Source organism: Pangasianodon hypophthalmus, chromosome 2 (assembly GCF_027358585.1).
Source record: "Pangasianodon hypophthalmus isolate fPanHyp1 chromosome 2, fPanHyp1.pri, whole genome shotgun sequence".
Taxonomy (NCBI): Eukaryota; Metazoa; Chordata; class Actinopteri; order Siluriformes; family Pangasiidae; genus Pangasianodon; species Pangasianodon hypophthalmus.
Genome location: NC_069711.1, coordinates 2,566,332 through 2,582,731, shown reverse-complemented (window position 1 = coordinate 2,582,731; position 16,400 = coordinate 2,566,332). Strand labels below are relative to the sequence as shown.

The 16,400-nt window shown below is 41.3% G+C and overlaps 1 protein-coding gene across 2 annotated transcripts; it reads right to left on the bottom strand.

Annotated features, from left to right (window-relative positions):
• Positions 1–11,631: 11,631 nt before the first annotated feature.
• Positions 11,632–14,284, bottom strand: her6 (hairy-related 6). Of its 2 annotated transcripts, none has more exons than XM_053242269.1 (4): positions 13,871–14,284; positions 13,603–13,698; positions 13,369–13,474; positions 11,632–13,066 (listed from the first exon to the last, which is right to left on the bottom strand). In XM_053242269.1, the coding sequence occupies exons 1-4, from the start codon at positions 13,976–13,978 to the stop codon at positions 12,546–12,548; spliced, it is 831 nt and encodes a 276-aa protein (XP_053098244.1). In that variant the 5' UTR covers positions 13,979–14,284; the 3' UTR covers positions 11,632–12,545. The 2 variants fall into 2 exon arrangements, with proteins under 2 accessions (XP_053098244.1, XP_026801234.3); XM_026945433.3 differs by having other exon boundaries at positions 11,657–13,066; positions 13,369–13,456; positions 13,871–14,040.
• Between the last annotated feature and the right edge of the window lie 2,116 nt (positions 14,285–16,400).

The following is a 16,400-nucleotide window of genomic DNA, read 5'->3' as shown; positions in this document are numbered from 1 at the left end:
TTCAGGACAGAAGAGGTTACGCTTTGTTGTTTCTAAATAACACGACAAGCTGTGTTGTCTTCTTAACTTCATGAGAAAGAAAAAACTGGTTGAGGGAACGACTCTTTATAGCTGCTAGCGAGAACTTGTTTCATGGTCATTTCACAAGACTAAATGTAACTATAAATGGAAATAAAAGTTTGTATAATAATTGTTGCACAATTTACTGTGGTATGAGAGGAATAAAACACTTCAGAACATGGGGTTATTGGAAAACAATCAACTATGGGGTGAAAAACGATAACTTTGCTTCATCGTACCATTCGGTTGTTGGTTATTTTCCTCAAAAACACACCCCATCATGTTTTATTCCTTGCACACCAAGTTGTCCAGACATCATTAGAACATTTGATATTGTTATAGTATGTAAATGATATCTTGTTCACGTCACATCGATTCTACTCTGCTGTTCACCTCGGGTCAACCAAGGAATCCAATCCAAGCAATCCAAAACTCTGAAGGTGCTGGAGAGCTCCACAGATCAGATTAGAGAAGATGTTCACATGACAGACACAAAGCTGAGCTTTACAGAAGAGGGAAAATCACAGAATTGTTAAACTGCACTGTAGATGTAGAAGATGTAGATGATATAAGCACAATTTGTTTTCTTCACCTTAGATGATTAGCTTGCTTTTAAATCTCCTCATTGACTGTAAGCAACTCTAGAACTCAGTAAATGATACACACAACACATTTGGTGTGTTTGTTCACTGCAAAATACCTGATTTCTCATTTCTGATGCAAAAGAAGACTGTCATGACAGCAACCTGTGGGTGTGAGACTAAATTCCTCAACAAAATAACAAAAGGCAACAAAAATGCCCAGACACAAATACATTGAATGTCTTTTTCCTCTCTCTCTCTAACACACACACAAAGGTAGCATGCACAGCGCTTTAGACGCTCTAGCTGCTCGTCACAGTGGTGTGTTATCGCTCCAGCCAGCGATGTTAGCGGCCGTGCCATGACGTTTCCTCAGGAAAGCAGATTAAGCCATGGCCCACAGAAGCCATGGCATTGCTTAGGCTGTTTTGTATGGATGGTGAGAGAGGCGGTGAGATAAAAACGTTTCACAGCCCTGTTTTAAAGGTTCTCCAAAAACTGGAGTTGCAACGTCTACTGTAACAGCACGAAATCTATCAAATATGCTCCTCGGATTGTACGCAACCTCAAAGTGAAATGTGTAAACTGCTGCTTTTATTTTGAAAAACTAAAAGGGACAATGTTAAGGTTAGGTTTAAATTTAGGTTATGTTGACCGACTATTTATTTATATATTTATTTATTTATGGGCTCAGACAGTGTCTGCGATGTCTAAACAGCCCAATCCTGCAATCCTGAAGTGGCAGTTTCTGGTGCATCTCATGAGAAGGTTGATGGGGCTGGATCAGCAACAGCTTTGCTCTTTTTCTGCAGTCTTTGGCCAGTGATGTTTGCTATGTGCTGCTCTTCTGCTTGTCTAATGCCTTCCTGCACCATCTCACTCCAGAGGTTGCAATCCTCTGCAATGTTCTTCCACTTGCCCACATCAATCGCAGCAGCAACAATGTCTCTGTTGCAAATGTCTCTGTAGTGGGGATAGGGATGGCCTATAGGCCAGGGATCATATTCCAGCTGACGACAAAGGAGGACTTTTTGGATAAGTCCACTCTCCATCCTTCAGATGTGATTGAACCATCTGAGACGTTGCTTACCGTCAGTACCTCAGTGTTTGGGACATGAACCTGCCAGGATATATTGAGGATATGCCAGAGGCTTCGCAAGTGGAAGAAGTTGAGCTTCTTTTCTTGCCAAGAGTAGGTAGTCCAGCTTGCACTGCTGTACAGAAATTGGCTGAGTATGCACCTCTGGTAGACCTTCAGCTTGCTGTTTGCTGTGAGGGAGCTGTTCTGCTCTCTTGCTGAGCTTCCCCACAACAGTAGCAGCCTTTCCAATTCAGGTGTTTATCTCAGCATCAAGGCAGAGGTTGGCAGAGATGATGGAGCCCAGGTATGTAAAGTTAGTGACAACCATGAGCAGGAGCTGTTGATAGAGAGCATATTTTCAGCATCTTGGCCCATAAACATTGTCTTATAGGTGCTGATTTTTGATCAAAACTCAGACCTTGGATAATCTGTCCATAAGATGCTGAAGTCCCTCTTGCATGTGAGTGGCAAGCAGCATAGGACGGAAATCAAAAAATGTCCCATACAGTGTCGGACCTATGACACAACCTTGTGTAACTCCACTGGCAATGCAGAGGACATCTGATGTTTTTTTTCGTAGAAGATGATCATGCTCAGGAGTTTTGAGGGTCAGTGAATAATCCACTCCTAATGATGAGGTTGAAGGCCATGTTGAGGTAAACAAAGGCCAGATACAGAGGTCTCCTCTGTTCCTGGCATTTCTCCTGGAGTTGTCTGATGGAGAAAGTCAGGTCAGCAGTGGACATTTCTGCCCTGAAGCCACACTGTGATTCTGGATAGATGTGGTCTGCCAGTGTCTGCAGGCTGGGAAGGATGACTCGAGTAATCCTAGGGACTGATATCCCCCAGTAGTTGGTGCAGTCGCTGTGGTTGCCCTTTTGGTTAAGCAAAGTGAGGATCTTTTCATGTGCTGGGAGACAGGGCCTTTTTTCCAGCAGATCCAGAGGAGTTCATGCAGGTGGCGCAGCAGAGCTGATTTCCATGCCTTAATAACCTCTGGTGGGATGGCGCCATTTCCCCGGATGCTTTACCTTTGGCTAGTGCCTTAATAGCTTTCTGAAGGTCTGCTGCAGTTGGTTCCTCATCCAGCACCTTCATGACAGGCAGCCAAGTGATGTGTGCAGTCTACTCCACTTTGTTTCTGCACTGTTTGAGGTAGAGATAGATGGAATCAAGTTGACCATGCAGACGAACTGCTTTGTCTTCGCAACATCAGCTATGATGACGAGATCCAGCTGGTGCCAGTGTCCTGACCTGGGGTGCATCCATTTATTACACATAGGTCGTGGCTGCAGCATCGCTCCAGTAGCCTCTGCCCATTTTCACTGATGGTTCAAATTCCATAGCATCCAAGGCAGGATGGCCAAGTCTTGTGGTACACTCCCACCCTGGTGTTGAAGTCACTGTGCAGGTACAGATCTGGGGACAATGGGTATCTTGCTGATGGAGGTTGCTGTAGAACTATATTTTACTCTCTGGGTTTGACAAGTGGGTTGGAGCATATGCAGATATGATGTTCACTATCAAGACTTGCACTTCCGGGTCAGTGGCCATTTTAGGAGGAGCACTTCCTGTGGTGGCCATTTTGTATCTCCAGCACTATATAAGGCCTCTACCAGCATGCGCTCATCTCCAGATGGTCTCCTCAGTTTACCTCGTGTGCCTGAGTAGCTATCCTGCCCTGTTTCCTGTGTTAATCTTGACGGTTTTGACCCTGCCTGTCTTCGGTATTTCAGTTAAATCTGCCCTGCATTATCGTTTGTCTGCCTGTTGGTTTTTGGATTATTTGGAACTGTTGCACTTGGATTTCTGCCTCCTCCTTTGGATTTGGGGATTAGCCCTGCTGCCGCTAGGGAGTCAGCCATTAGCGCTACGGAACTCTGTAATCTGTTTCATACAGTTCATTTGGATATTGAGTACCATGTTTGTGAGTAATGACTGTGAACCTGCTATTGTTTATCTGCCTGTTGCTGGTTGGTTGGATCCGACTCCGGCTTTCTGACAGTTCACCATTTATGAGATGTTTGAAAGGCAAAAGAGGAGGATTCCCTCAGAATGATTTGTCAGGGGCTCCACTGCAGTGAGCAAGGAGTTCTTTACAGAAACTCCTACACCATGCTAAAGTTTTTCCTTGTCAGAAAAAGGTGTTAAATTTTTTTCATGAAGAAGCTATTATTTGCTACTCTTGTGTCCTGCAAAGCAACAATGTTGATGTTTAGTCTGTTGAGTTTAGCATTTATTATGGCTGTTTTGTGGGATCCATCACTCTGTCAATCTTTTGAAGGTCGCTCTTCAGGCCCATGGTCATGGTACACTACACTACACTGACTCCCAAGGCTGTTCACAAGGTAGTTTTATTTGATTATTTAATTTATTTTTATTTTATTTATTTATTTAGCCAGGAAAGTTCCAATGAGATACAAGATCTCTTCTTCCAGGGGGTCCTGGTCAAGATGGCCACACAACCAGTTTCATAGAAAAGAACAATTTCACGCAGAAAAACATATACAATTCATAAAAGAGGCCATACCAGCAATATCCATAACATATACTATGCGTTGTGGCTTATTATTTTATTTATTTATTTAGTTATTTTTCATTTATTTGTCTCATATTCTGTTCTTCTCTCTCTCTTTATTTACTGGTCTATTTATTTATTTATATGCTATTCACTTTTTTTTTTTTTACATTTACATAAGAATTGTGTGTGTGTGTGTTTGTGTGTACATCCTATTCACATTTTGTATTTCAGTCAGGATTTCTTTCTTTTTTTTTTTTTTAAACACAAACTGCTTGACTCTGCCACTCAAACGTCTCCTTGCTCCTTGTTACTTGTTTCAGAATAAAGACACTTGACAGAGCAGCATTCTTCTATTAAACAGTGAGAAACTTGTTTACTGCCTCTGAGCTTGACCTGGAAGCACAGAGTGAGAAAGGATTAGAGGTGATGAGAGGAGAAAAGACGCCTGTATAGGAAATGATTTTATCTGGTGTTTGGTGAGAAACTTGGCAGCGGTTGATGCTGATTAGCATTATTAGCCTGGTGTTTAATTGAACGTCTCTGTACAGTGAAACTTTGTGGTGCTGAAACGTGTGTTAGTACTGAGATGATGGCGATTAAAAGAAAAAAGCGATAAAAGGATAGAGTGAAAAAGATAGGAAGAAAAAGGAAAAAAGAAAATAAAGGGAAAAGGAAAAAATGTAAAGAAGTGAAACAAAACGATATGAGAAGAAACAAACTTGGGGAAATTCTAGATAAAGAAAAGAAAAAACTCAGGAAAAGGATTAGAGTTTACTAAAAGAAAAGATGAGAAAAAAGAAAAGTAATGGAAAAGGAAATAAGTCAAATGAAAAGAAAAAGAACAAACTTGAGAAAAAAAATTCTAGCTTCGGAAAAGAAATGTATGGGAAAAAAAGTAAAGAAAAAAAGAAATGAACAGAAAAAAAACAGAAAAAAGAAAAGACTGGATAAAAGGACAGGCAAAAGAAAAAGGAAAAAAATGAAAAGAAAGAAAAACAATAAAAGGAAAAGAAAAAAGAAAAGGAAGGGAAAAAGGAAAACAGTAAAAGGAAAAGAGAAGGAAAGGAAAAACAAAAGAAATGATAACAAAAATGAAAGAAAAGGAGAAAAGGAAAGGAAAGCAATTAAAAAAAAGAAAAGAAAAAATGAAATATCTTTCAGAATCCGTTAGAAACGTTACTGTCATTTGGAAGGATCTTTGTGGTAGAAAAGAATTATTCATGTTAATATGCCACTCACAAAAAAACTGGCTCAAGAAAACCAAAAAAATTTTTGTTTACAGTAATGTTATGAATTTACGGGGTTAATAACGCTGATCTCCGCTCGGTGTGAAGATGTGGAATTCCTCCCGCTTTTCCCCGAGCTGTGGAACGTGAGCTGTGGAACGTGCCGAGTGTGTGAGTGCTAACATTCAGAGGAAGAATGAGGAGAATCCGGCCTACGCTTCCTTCTGACACAGAGCACCTGTGCAGTCACGGGCGTGTAGGTACACGTGTAATGTGTGTGTGTGTGTGTGAGTGTGTGTGAGTGCGTCTGTGAGAGCATGTTTATTGTGTTATGGCGTCTGAGTGAATGTATACTCCTCCTTGTGTGAGCCTGTACACACTCTCCGGTCGACCCTGCTTTGCCCTGCTTGGCTCGGGCCATGTGTGCGTGCGTGCGTGTGTGCATGTGTGTTTGAGTGTGTGTGTGTGTGTGTGTGTGTGAGTGTGTGTGGCAGCGGGCTGCTCGTCCAGGCAGCAGGAGAGTTGATGCGTGTGTCAGTGAGGCGCTCTCCCACATTCCCCCGGCGGCTGGCAGCGCGCCGGCTGCAGGAGGGGGGATCGCCTCTTTCTCACGACCTCTCAGGTTCCTGTGCTCATCTGGGAGCTATTCATTTCCTGCCAGAAAACAGCCTTTCCTCTGCAACTGCAGGAGGGAGAGCGAGAGAGAGAGAGAGGTGGAGTAGAGTGGAAGAGAGGATAAGGAGGGGGTTTTGGCTGCAGAGCGAGTCTGGGCCTTGGTACAGCAAGCCCTGGGCTTAAATCATAAAGCCCTGACTTGTCTGAGCTGCAGTCAGCGTGGTAGTGACTGAGCCAGAGGAGAGAGCAAGAATGAGACAGAGATAGATGGATGGAGAGAGAGAGGGAGAGATTATGCCATATGGTAGCACTTAAGAGCTGAGGAGGAAGCAAAGAGGGCTCTTTGGTCTTTTTCCCCGCTTTCCTCTCAGTGCGCGTGGTGGAGTGTGGGAAAAGTTCATCGACACGCATGCTGGCTAACCCCACAGCCGTGTTGTGACATGTGCACGGTCAGCACGCTCGTAACCTGACACACTCATAAAGCTGTTTTTCAGCTCTAACGTTGAGGTTGAGAGGTGTGTGTCAACATCTGCACACACACACACACACACACACACACACTCGGTGATACAATACTGTGATACAGAGAACTGGTCCATGCTTCAATACATTCCATTTATATAGTAACTTTCTAACATAAGCAGGGAGGAGTATTAGATGATAGGACGTGTACTTGAAGATCATAATTTTAGGAAATTGAGGATTCATTCAGGAAAAAAACAAGGAAAACGCCTCGTCAACTCGGAATTCCTACTCGGGAACTCAGGAAGGTCTCCTCGACCCTGAGTTCAGCAAGTGACGTCAACAGCATGGACAGTAAACACAGCAGCACTTCTTACCTTTAAATAATTAGTAATACTCGAATAGCTCGAATGCATGGGGTCAGGTAAGTCGAATGCAGCATAAAGATCTACCTATCATTGATGTCAGTCTGATCTTACACACCACCAGTCTGATCTTACACACCACCAGACTGATCTTACACACCACCAGTTCAAGTCTCACGTCGACATAAACAACAAATCAACTCTCAGAAAAGTAGAAACTAAACACTACCCTTCCTTGCCCCTCAGGTGCTACTCTCAAATATACCACCGGTTCTACCTTTAATACACATCTTTCACCTGAAAATGTGATTCGAATGAACCTTTAAAAATAAATTCATATACATAAATACACTTTAGAGTAAATATTAGAGATATTAGAGAAAACATGATACCATGTTTTCTTTTCTGATACTGATATTATCGTAAAACTATTATAAACGATATTGAGTATCAGTCAGAAAAATTCCAAATCCAATTCCAATCTTTGCCGTTTGGTAACAAAATCCAAAATCGATATGTTTTCTCCAATCTACCCTTTTTTTTTTTTTTTTTTTTTTTTTTTTTTTCTGAGTATCGGATCAGTGCCATCTCTGGTAAATAATACCAATTTGCAAATGCAGTGACTCACTAAAATAAACACCAACTTGTATCAGAGTCTCAAAAATGCGCATGTAAAGAAATAATAAACTATAAAACAAGCTGTTTTGCTTTATTATGAATATGTCATATATTATTTATACTAAACTATACTTTTAACTTTTCACGTCGCTAAGCTGTAGTACATCTTTTGCACCTTTAAAATGATTTAACATCGTTTAGTTTGTAGAGTAAAGCTTTAAAGGTACAGCGACAATGAAAAGTATAGTGTAGCAGCAAACTAGTGATAAACACACACCATTTTACATTTACGTTTAATTCTGTTGCAAAATGGCTTCCAGGAAGTGACTAGCGCAAGAGGCTAAATCTCAAAAACGATGAAATATACTGTATATGAAATTTATTATTATTGTTATTATGCAAAATAGCATAATATTAAAGGATTTGAAGGATAATGGATTTAAAGGACTGTAATCTGGATAATGGATTTAAAGCTGTTTTAGTAGTTTTAATAATGCAACAACTTATTAAGCAAAATATTGGAATATTAAGCAAAATTTGGTCTGATAAAATAGTACTTTAACGCTGGTTTACAAAAATGGTTTAACGTGTTACATGAACGGACTGTAATTAAAGCTTTAAAGATACACCACAAGCATCTTTCTAGGCAAACGATACACTGGGATCTGAAAGTCTAGTAGAGTGCTAATGGAAATGCTTCCATTTTGCATTCTTTTCTAATTTAACACATACGCCTGCGTTTGTGTTAATGACTCGAGCTGGCGTGGACTCCACAAGTTTGCGTCAGATCATTGTTAGATCAGATCGTCCGAGTGTGCGCGTGTACGAAGACTCAACGACAATCTGATCTTCTGTGAAAAGGAGTTAACATGGCCGATGTTACAGAATTCAAATTTTAATTGAAATACCGATCTCGATTCTTAAATCTGTTCAATATCCTTTTTATTTCTTTTCTTAAACATTGTTTTCGTTGCAGACTTTTGGAGCCTACTTCCCATACCAGCCGTACAAAACGTGTGCTTTTGAGATAAGGGAAGTTATACTTTAGTGACGTTTTATTTCTCCAACACTGTGTGAACGAACGTAGCAGAACGTCCCACTCTGTTCGCTCAGTCCAGGGTCTTTTCAATGCAAGGCTTCCCTCACACACACACACACACACACACATACACACAAACACACATATGGTTTCTATCTCCCTCATCCTGGAACCATAAAAGGTGTGATGGAAATTTGAAATGAACACACTCAGCCATGAGCCTCTTAGCAGATTGGTAATTGCAAACAACTGGACGGAGACTTCCCCGATTCTCTGGAAAGGACGGCCACACTGGAATGGCTGAAGGCGACGAACACCTGGTTTCACTCAAAACGTTCTTTTTAGCCATAATTCTATAATAAAATTGAATAGAATTGTTCCTCATGCACCATACTCCAGAAGAAATGAGATGCAATGAATAGATGCTATAATATCATCCACTTCCATGAAAAAAAGTATTAAACTGTATCTTTCCTTGTCACTAGGGTCAGGGATCCATCAAGACCGATTTGTTTCAGACGGAGTACAAGTACGAGTGAATGTTCGATAGTGATACTGAAATTGAACAAACTTACTTAAGTAGCAATTAAGGACTTCGCAAGAAACGTTATTTAGCTCTGTTTACGTTTTCCTCGGTTTAAATAGCAGCAATGAAAAACACTCAAGTGTGCGTATTCATGCACTAGCTAACACTAGCTAGTCGATTTTAAATGAAGTTTATGAGCTAGCTACGTGAATTAGCTTGGATTGAGCCGGGTTGCACTACAGATTGGGTTGTGTTTTAATTCGTAAAAGCGTTAAAATTAAAGTGTTTTTTGTTTTCATCGCATCCGAATCCCTCGTTGTCGATGACCGATAGCTGCAGGTTGTCAAGAACAACATACTGGCGAAGAGCTAGCATAGATATCGTTTTCTCACCTAGCCAGCGTTTGGTGCTAGCGATGAACTCCTCGTGCTGAGTTTTATGTTTAAGGTGTTTTACCAGGTGACTTGTATTATACAAAGATGCTGTAGTTCCTCCTCTTAAGTTTTCACAGAGCACAGTTTGCAGTTTGCTTTGCTTTGATTGTCATTGCTAATCATTAAAATACGTCCAGATCGCTGTCATTTCATGTCGTCTGTTAATTAGTGTGACAACGTACACTATGATTACATCACATAGCATCACCTGATATCTGATGCTTGTATATTGGTTTATATATTTAAACTTTTTTTAGATTTCATCTTTCAAAAAAAAAATATTAGAAGTTATTTTGCTCACCCTTACGGAAAAAAATCACATACATTGTACATTTTAAAAAAATCATGTTTTTCACATATGAGTAATATGTGATTTCTCCATCTTATGCCTTTATGTGGATAATATGATATAAAATGAACACATGAAAACAAATGAATCATGTGAAAAGGGTCATTCCACCATTAGAGTACTACTGATGCGTCAACAGTCTTCAAAAATCAGCTTTCAACATCATGACAAACGCACTTTTTTCTCCAATAAATAAAGAAATTTTTGAATTAATATTCTTTATAGCTATAATCTTAGTAACGCAGTTGTTGAGCTCAGCAATGCTGACAATATTTTTTAAAAATATACCAAAGGGGTCTTGAGGGGCCTTACTTTCCTCTCTTCTGTCAGAAAGGGTCTTGATGATGACACTTCCTGTTTGTCATGTGACTTATTGGTTTCACTCTTCCTCTAAATGGGTAACTGGGTTTCAGTAACAGGGTGGGACGTACATTATGGGTATACAGAGATGCTTAAATGTATAATTATTATTACTTAAGATAAGTTAATAATGAATGCGAAGGAAGGTTGAACTTAAATGACACATATGATAAAAAAAATTGTTTTAATTTAAAAATGTTTTATTTTTATTATTATAAATAAATAGATGCAAAATGATTGTCAAGAAGGCGGGACAAGAGAAAACACTCTCACTAAGGTTATTGGCATTATATATATATATATATATATATATATATATATATATATATATATATATATATATATATATATATACATATGTATATGTATATATGTGTATACACACACACACACACACACACATATACATATATATATATATATATATATATATATATAGTTTTATTTGGATTTTGCAGTAGGACAACTGCAGTTTATACAACTCTCCCTCTCTCTCTCTCTCTCTCTCTCTCTATATATATATATACATATATATATATATATATATATATATATATATATATATATATATATATGTATATATTCTGTGCAAGTATTCTTTGGAAATTTTATGGTGGGCCACAAATGGAATGAACGCAAATGAAAGTTGAACTTAAAAGACACATATGACAATTGACACATGTGATAAAAAATAAAAATTGAAAATTGAAAAATAAATAGATGTAAAATAAATAAGAAGGTGGGACAGGAGAAAACAGCTTTCAGGGGTTCACTAAGGTTATTGGTATTAAATATATCTATTTAAATATATATATAGTTTTATTTGGATTTTTATTTATTTATATTTTTTTATATTTATTTTTTTATTTTATTTTTTGTTCATACAACTCTCTGTCTCTCTCTGTATGTATATATATATATATATATATATTCATATTCTGTGCAAGTATTCTTTGGAAATTTTATGGTGGGCCACAAATGGAATGTCCCCAAAATTATGTCCTGTGGATAAAACAAAAAAAATACACACATGCACTACATTTGCAAAGTCCACATGTGATAAAAGTGTGCAATAGTCCTAAAAAAAAAAAAAAAGTCTGACAAGTGTGTGCCTTTTCTAAATGTAAAATATAAGTTTGTAAGTGTGTTTATCCCCAGTCCGCTGCTAGATGGCGCTGTCTGTTCGTGTCATCCAGCCAAAAGTGTAACGCAGCACCCCTGCCTCTGGATCTGTGTGGTTTTGGACGCGATGGCATCCTCGGTTGGTTAAATCGGCTCATTTTGGTGGCTTGGCTGATTTCCCGTTTCCGGGTCTCTCTCTCTCTCTCTCTCTCTCTCTCACACACACACACACACACCCACTCTGTGATTGTGTGTGTGTGTGTGTGTGTGTGTGTCTCTTTCCGCTAATTATCCAGCTCTAAATATACACACTCCGAATTGTTTACTTTCCTTTTACTTTTAATAAGCCATGCTTTGTGGATTTTTTTTTAGAAACTTTAGATTGCTTCTACACTCTGATCCATCTAATTTAATGAATGAATGAATGGATGGATTGACTTTTAAAGCTTATCTGGAAATGAGTTGATGAGTTTTGTTGTGCGTATTTGCGCATTAATCCATGCGTAAAGTACCTAAAAAAATCTATTTTTCTTTCTCCAAATAACAAAAGCTAATTAAGGTACTGCATGCATATTGCTCTGCCTAAACAGACATGTTACAGTCTGGCTGAATTTGGGAGATGTCTGTCCTGTCTGTGCTTGTTGATATTTAATCATCTTTACACCCTGTTCCGCAGCGCGTGATTAACCACTAATCCCCGGGTTTATTTTAGTCCTCTGTCTCGGCTTAATGAGTTTCCAGTCTTGTCAGTTGCGGTTCTGAGTTTGGCAACTGATCCCAAGTTTCCCAGATACACTTTAGAAAGCGGGAATATTACATCATCATGACATTTTTTTTTTTTTAAACAAATTTATTAGTCTTCCAAAAAGAAGAATCTCGCAAAAAAAAAAGCATTCCACATATCTTTGGCATCACCTTTAGAAAAAAAAGATACCGCAAATATAAAAAATGCAACCAACAGACATTAGCTATAAGTATAAATCTCATTTCAATATGAACTTCTCTCCCTTTCGAGCTGTACAAATATAGTGCATAAAAAATCTCTTCGTAAAACACATTTCCATACAAAAAAAAAGAAAAAAAAAACACAAGTGAAAGTTTATCAGACGAAACACATAGCATATGAACAGTGTAAAAGTCTTTCAGAAGTGTCTCTCTCTCTCTCTCTTTCTCTCTCTCTGTTTTTCTACCAAGGCCTCCAGACGGAGTCTGAAGTGAGCGACGCCTCGCGCGGAGACGCGGCGGCTGCAGGGAGGGGCGTGGCCGCGCCGCTCGCGTACACCGGGATCACGGGGCCGCCGGGCGTGAACGCGCCGCTGGGGATCAAGAAGGCAAACTGTCCGTCTGTGGCTGGGACGAGCTGGAAGCCGCCGTATACCTTGGCAGCGTCGGACGGTGACGCACCGGATGGAGGCGCGCTCTTACACGCCGGCACTGAGACAGGCACGGGCACGTGCGTCGCGCCGGGGATCTGCACCACGGGCTGGCCGAAGGTCGGAGGAGGCGGCGCGGGTCCGGCGTGCGCCTGCGTCGGGTAGTTCATCGCGTTCAGCTGGGTCATGCAGTTGGCCAGGTGGCCGAGCAGCCGCGTGCGCACTTCAGCGTTCACGCCCTCGCACGTGGACAGAAAACGGGTCACCTCGTTCATGCACTCGCTGAAGCCCGCGCGGTACTTGCCGAGCACGGTGGGGTCCGCGTTCAGAGCGGCTGCAGAGACGAGAAACGGAGATCTGAGTTTCATCTTAACACAACCATCATCACAACATCATCACGACAGCATCCGCACCTAGCGCGCGCTCCTAGCATAACTTCTAACCAGTAAGTTATCTTCTACACTGTGCGCTTTACTACAGTGACCTGGCTCGTGCTTATCATACACTTTTCTCAAGATATGAGTGTAATGTCGGACATTAAAGCGTGCGCGCGGACACTGTTATCTGTTCGCGCATGCACATCAAAAGCCTGCAAAAAAAAAAAAAATGTATTGCTTGCAATGAGCGGACACTCACCGGTCATCTGCGCGCGCTGCATGTTCCTGAGGTGCTTCACGGTCATCTCCAGGATGTCCGCCTTCTCCAGCTTGGAGTGTCTGGAGCTCTGTGGGTGAAAACAGCGCTGAAATGATCAGTAAAGGGAATTTCAAATTCCATAAATCCGATAAAGCCGTGCAAGTATGCACGTGCAATCTCTAGGCTATGTGTGTGTGTGTGTGTGTGTGTGTTGTGATGTAGTCTGCTACTTACGTCTTTTTTCAGTGCGTCCAGGATGAGCGTTTTGAGCTGACCCAAGCTTTCGTTGATCCTGGCTCGTCTCCTTTTCTCCATGATGGGTTTTGATGACTAAAAAAAAAAAAAGAAAGAAAGATAGAGTGAGTGAGTGAGTGAGAGAGAGAAAAGGTGTAAAATGCAATTGCAATATCTCTAGGATTGCAATGTTGTGCTTCCGGAATATTAAAGAGAGAGAGAGTGAGAGAAGAAGGAGAAGATCATAGTTAGGGGGATAAAAATCTACCTTTCTGTGCTCGGAGGCTGTCTTGGGTTTGTCCGGGACGGTGTTCATGCTCGCCGGGGTCGCAGCCACCGGGGAAGACGAGTTCTTTTCCATCATATCAGCAGGCATCTTTTTGTTTTTGTTTTTTTTTTTTGCGTAAAATATCCACGTGAAAAAAAAATGCAAAAGTTGTCCTTAAAGAGGAAAAAAAGAAAGGACCGTGCGCAGTAAAAGTCCAGAGTGAAGTTATCCCCGTCGCAGTGTTTATCCCGAGTTTTAACGAGTTTCAGTGTCACGCGCGCGCGCTCTCTGTGATAGTCGCCGACAGACGCAAGCGGTTGACTGTCTGCCCGCGCGCTGCCTCGCTGCCTTATTTATATCCCCGGCCGCACGCGAACGGCTCGTGTGAAACTTCCCAAACTTTCTTTCCCACACTAACTTTCTACCAATCAGCGCGAGGGACACGCGGCCCGGACGGAGGACGGCTCGTGGTCGGCGCAGCGCCATTGGTTGTTTGGCTCTCGAGCGGGTGGCCAATGGCGCGCGGCCGGCCGGGTTTAGGGCACGAACCGGGACTGCCTTCCGTCATCCCAGTTACACATTAACACTTCAGATCCATGGTGAAAAAAAAAACAAAAAAAAACACAACTTACACGCTCACGCACTCACGCACAGCGCAATAAACATCTAAAGTCGCTGAAACCAACCGCAATAAACATTTTATTTAAATCATGAAGGTTTCACTCGGGATATTTTGGGGCTTAGGATTATTTTATTATCATTATTATTATTTATAGATGTTTTAAAGCCATGCAACTTCTAAGGATGAGACAATCCTAAGGAAAGTTGTACATATTTAGGAGTTTGTTGTTGTTGTTGTTGTTGTTGATGATGATGATATAGAAAGCTCAGATGAAATCTAGGGACATTGCAGGGATTTTATTACAATTTTATGAAATTCTTAAAAAAAAAAAAAAAACAATGAACTTTTAAGAAAAGTGAAATATTGTATATATTCGAGCTGCTATAATATTATAACTAACTAATGACCTCCGCGTGAGCTGTGAGATTTAAATTTCATGCTATGAGCGACTTTATTTATAGACTGATTTTTATGTATTAAGAAATGAAAGAAGGAAAGGAGGTGAAAGTTAATAACTGTGTTTATGCAGCTCAGGAGTTGCAAGTCAGACATGTGCAGAGTTCAGGAGTGCAGAATTATTCCTCCTCCAGTCGTGCAAGTCATGCAGCAGCGCTTTAAATTGCCCTTCAGTCATAAGCGATTTAGCAGCGCGACTGCTGCGCGAGCTCTGGCATCCTGACATGGGTCGGCGTGCATGCGAGCGCCGCCGTGAATGTGGAGCACGTGCCAGGATGTTTTATGAGCCGCAGTGGTTGAGGTTTGGCCGCCTGGTGGGCTCTCTCTCTCTCTCTCTCTCTCTCTGTGTGTGTGTGTGTGTGTGTGTGTGTGGAGGAGGAGGGTAGTAGTGTGTGTGCGGCGGCGGTGCTGGTTTACATTAGAGGGAAGGTAAATAGCAGCTGCTGTTCTGAGAGCCTGGGAAAACCACGCCCACCGAGAAGCTCGCGCGCCCTTACCGGGAACGCGAGCCAGCGCGGAGAGAGTTCAGCGGGAGAGCGCGCGCTCACCGCGGCGCTTAATCTAACGTACAGTTTCCGAAGCGTGACTCTGCACTGAGATACTGAGATAGTGAGATAGTGAGATACTGAAACCCTGGCACCGCACTGTTTACAAGAAACCAGAAAGCAGAAATGATTATTGTTGTTCGAGCATTATGATTATTTAATGCGAAATCCATTTCCAGCACTTTGTTCACGCGCGAGCGTTTTTTTTTTTTTTTTTATGTGCACCACTCTCTCCCAAAGTGTGTGCGCATGTGTGTGTGTGTTCATCAACAGTATGCTTTTGTGTCTTTTAAGTGAGAAATGCATACACACACGCACGCGCACACGCACACACACACACATAAACACATACTTTTTTTTTTTTGCATGAGTCAGATAGATTAAAAATCAGACCATTCTCTCTCTCTCTCTCTCTCTCTCTCTCTCTCTCTGTGTGTGTGTGTGTGTGTGTGTTCATCAACAGTATGCTTTTGTGTCTTTTAAGTGAGAGAAATGCATACACACGCGCACACGCACACACACACATAAACACGCACATTTTTTTTTTGCATGGGTCAGATAGATTAAAAATCAGACCATTCTCTCTCTCTCTCTCTCTCTCTCTCTCTCTCTCTGTGTGTGTGTGTGTGTTGGTTGTGTTAAAAGTCACACAAAAATGAATGTTGCTCGCTTAACCAAACACACTGTAGTGTTAAAAGTAACACACTCCGTGTCGTGTTTAACACCCGTAGTGTGTGTCCGTTGTTTTATCAGCTCTACCATGGAGAAAAAAAAAAAAATCGTGCACGCGCACTAATGGGGGGTTGGGGGGGGGGGGAGGGGGCCGGTGTTGCTCGCGCTCGTGAACTGAGAAGCCGTGCTGAAGACTGAAGTCGCCGCCGCCGCTGCACGCACGCGCTCAGATAAG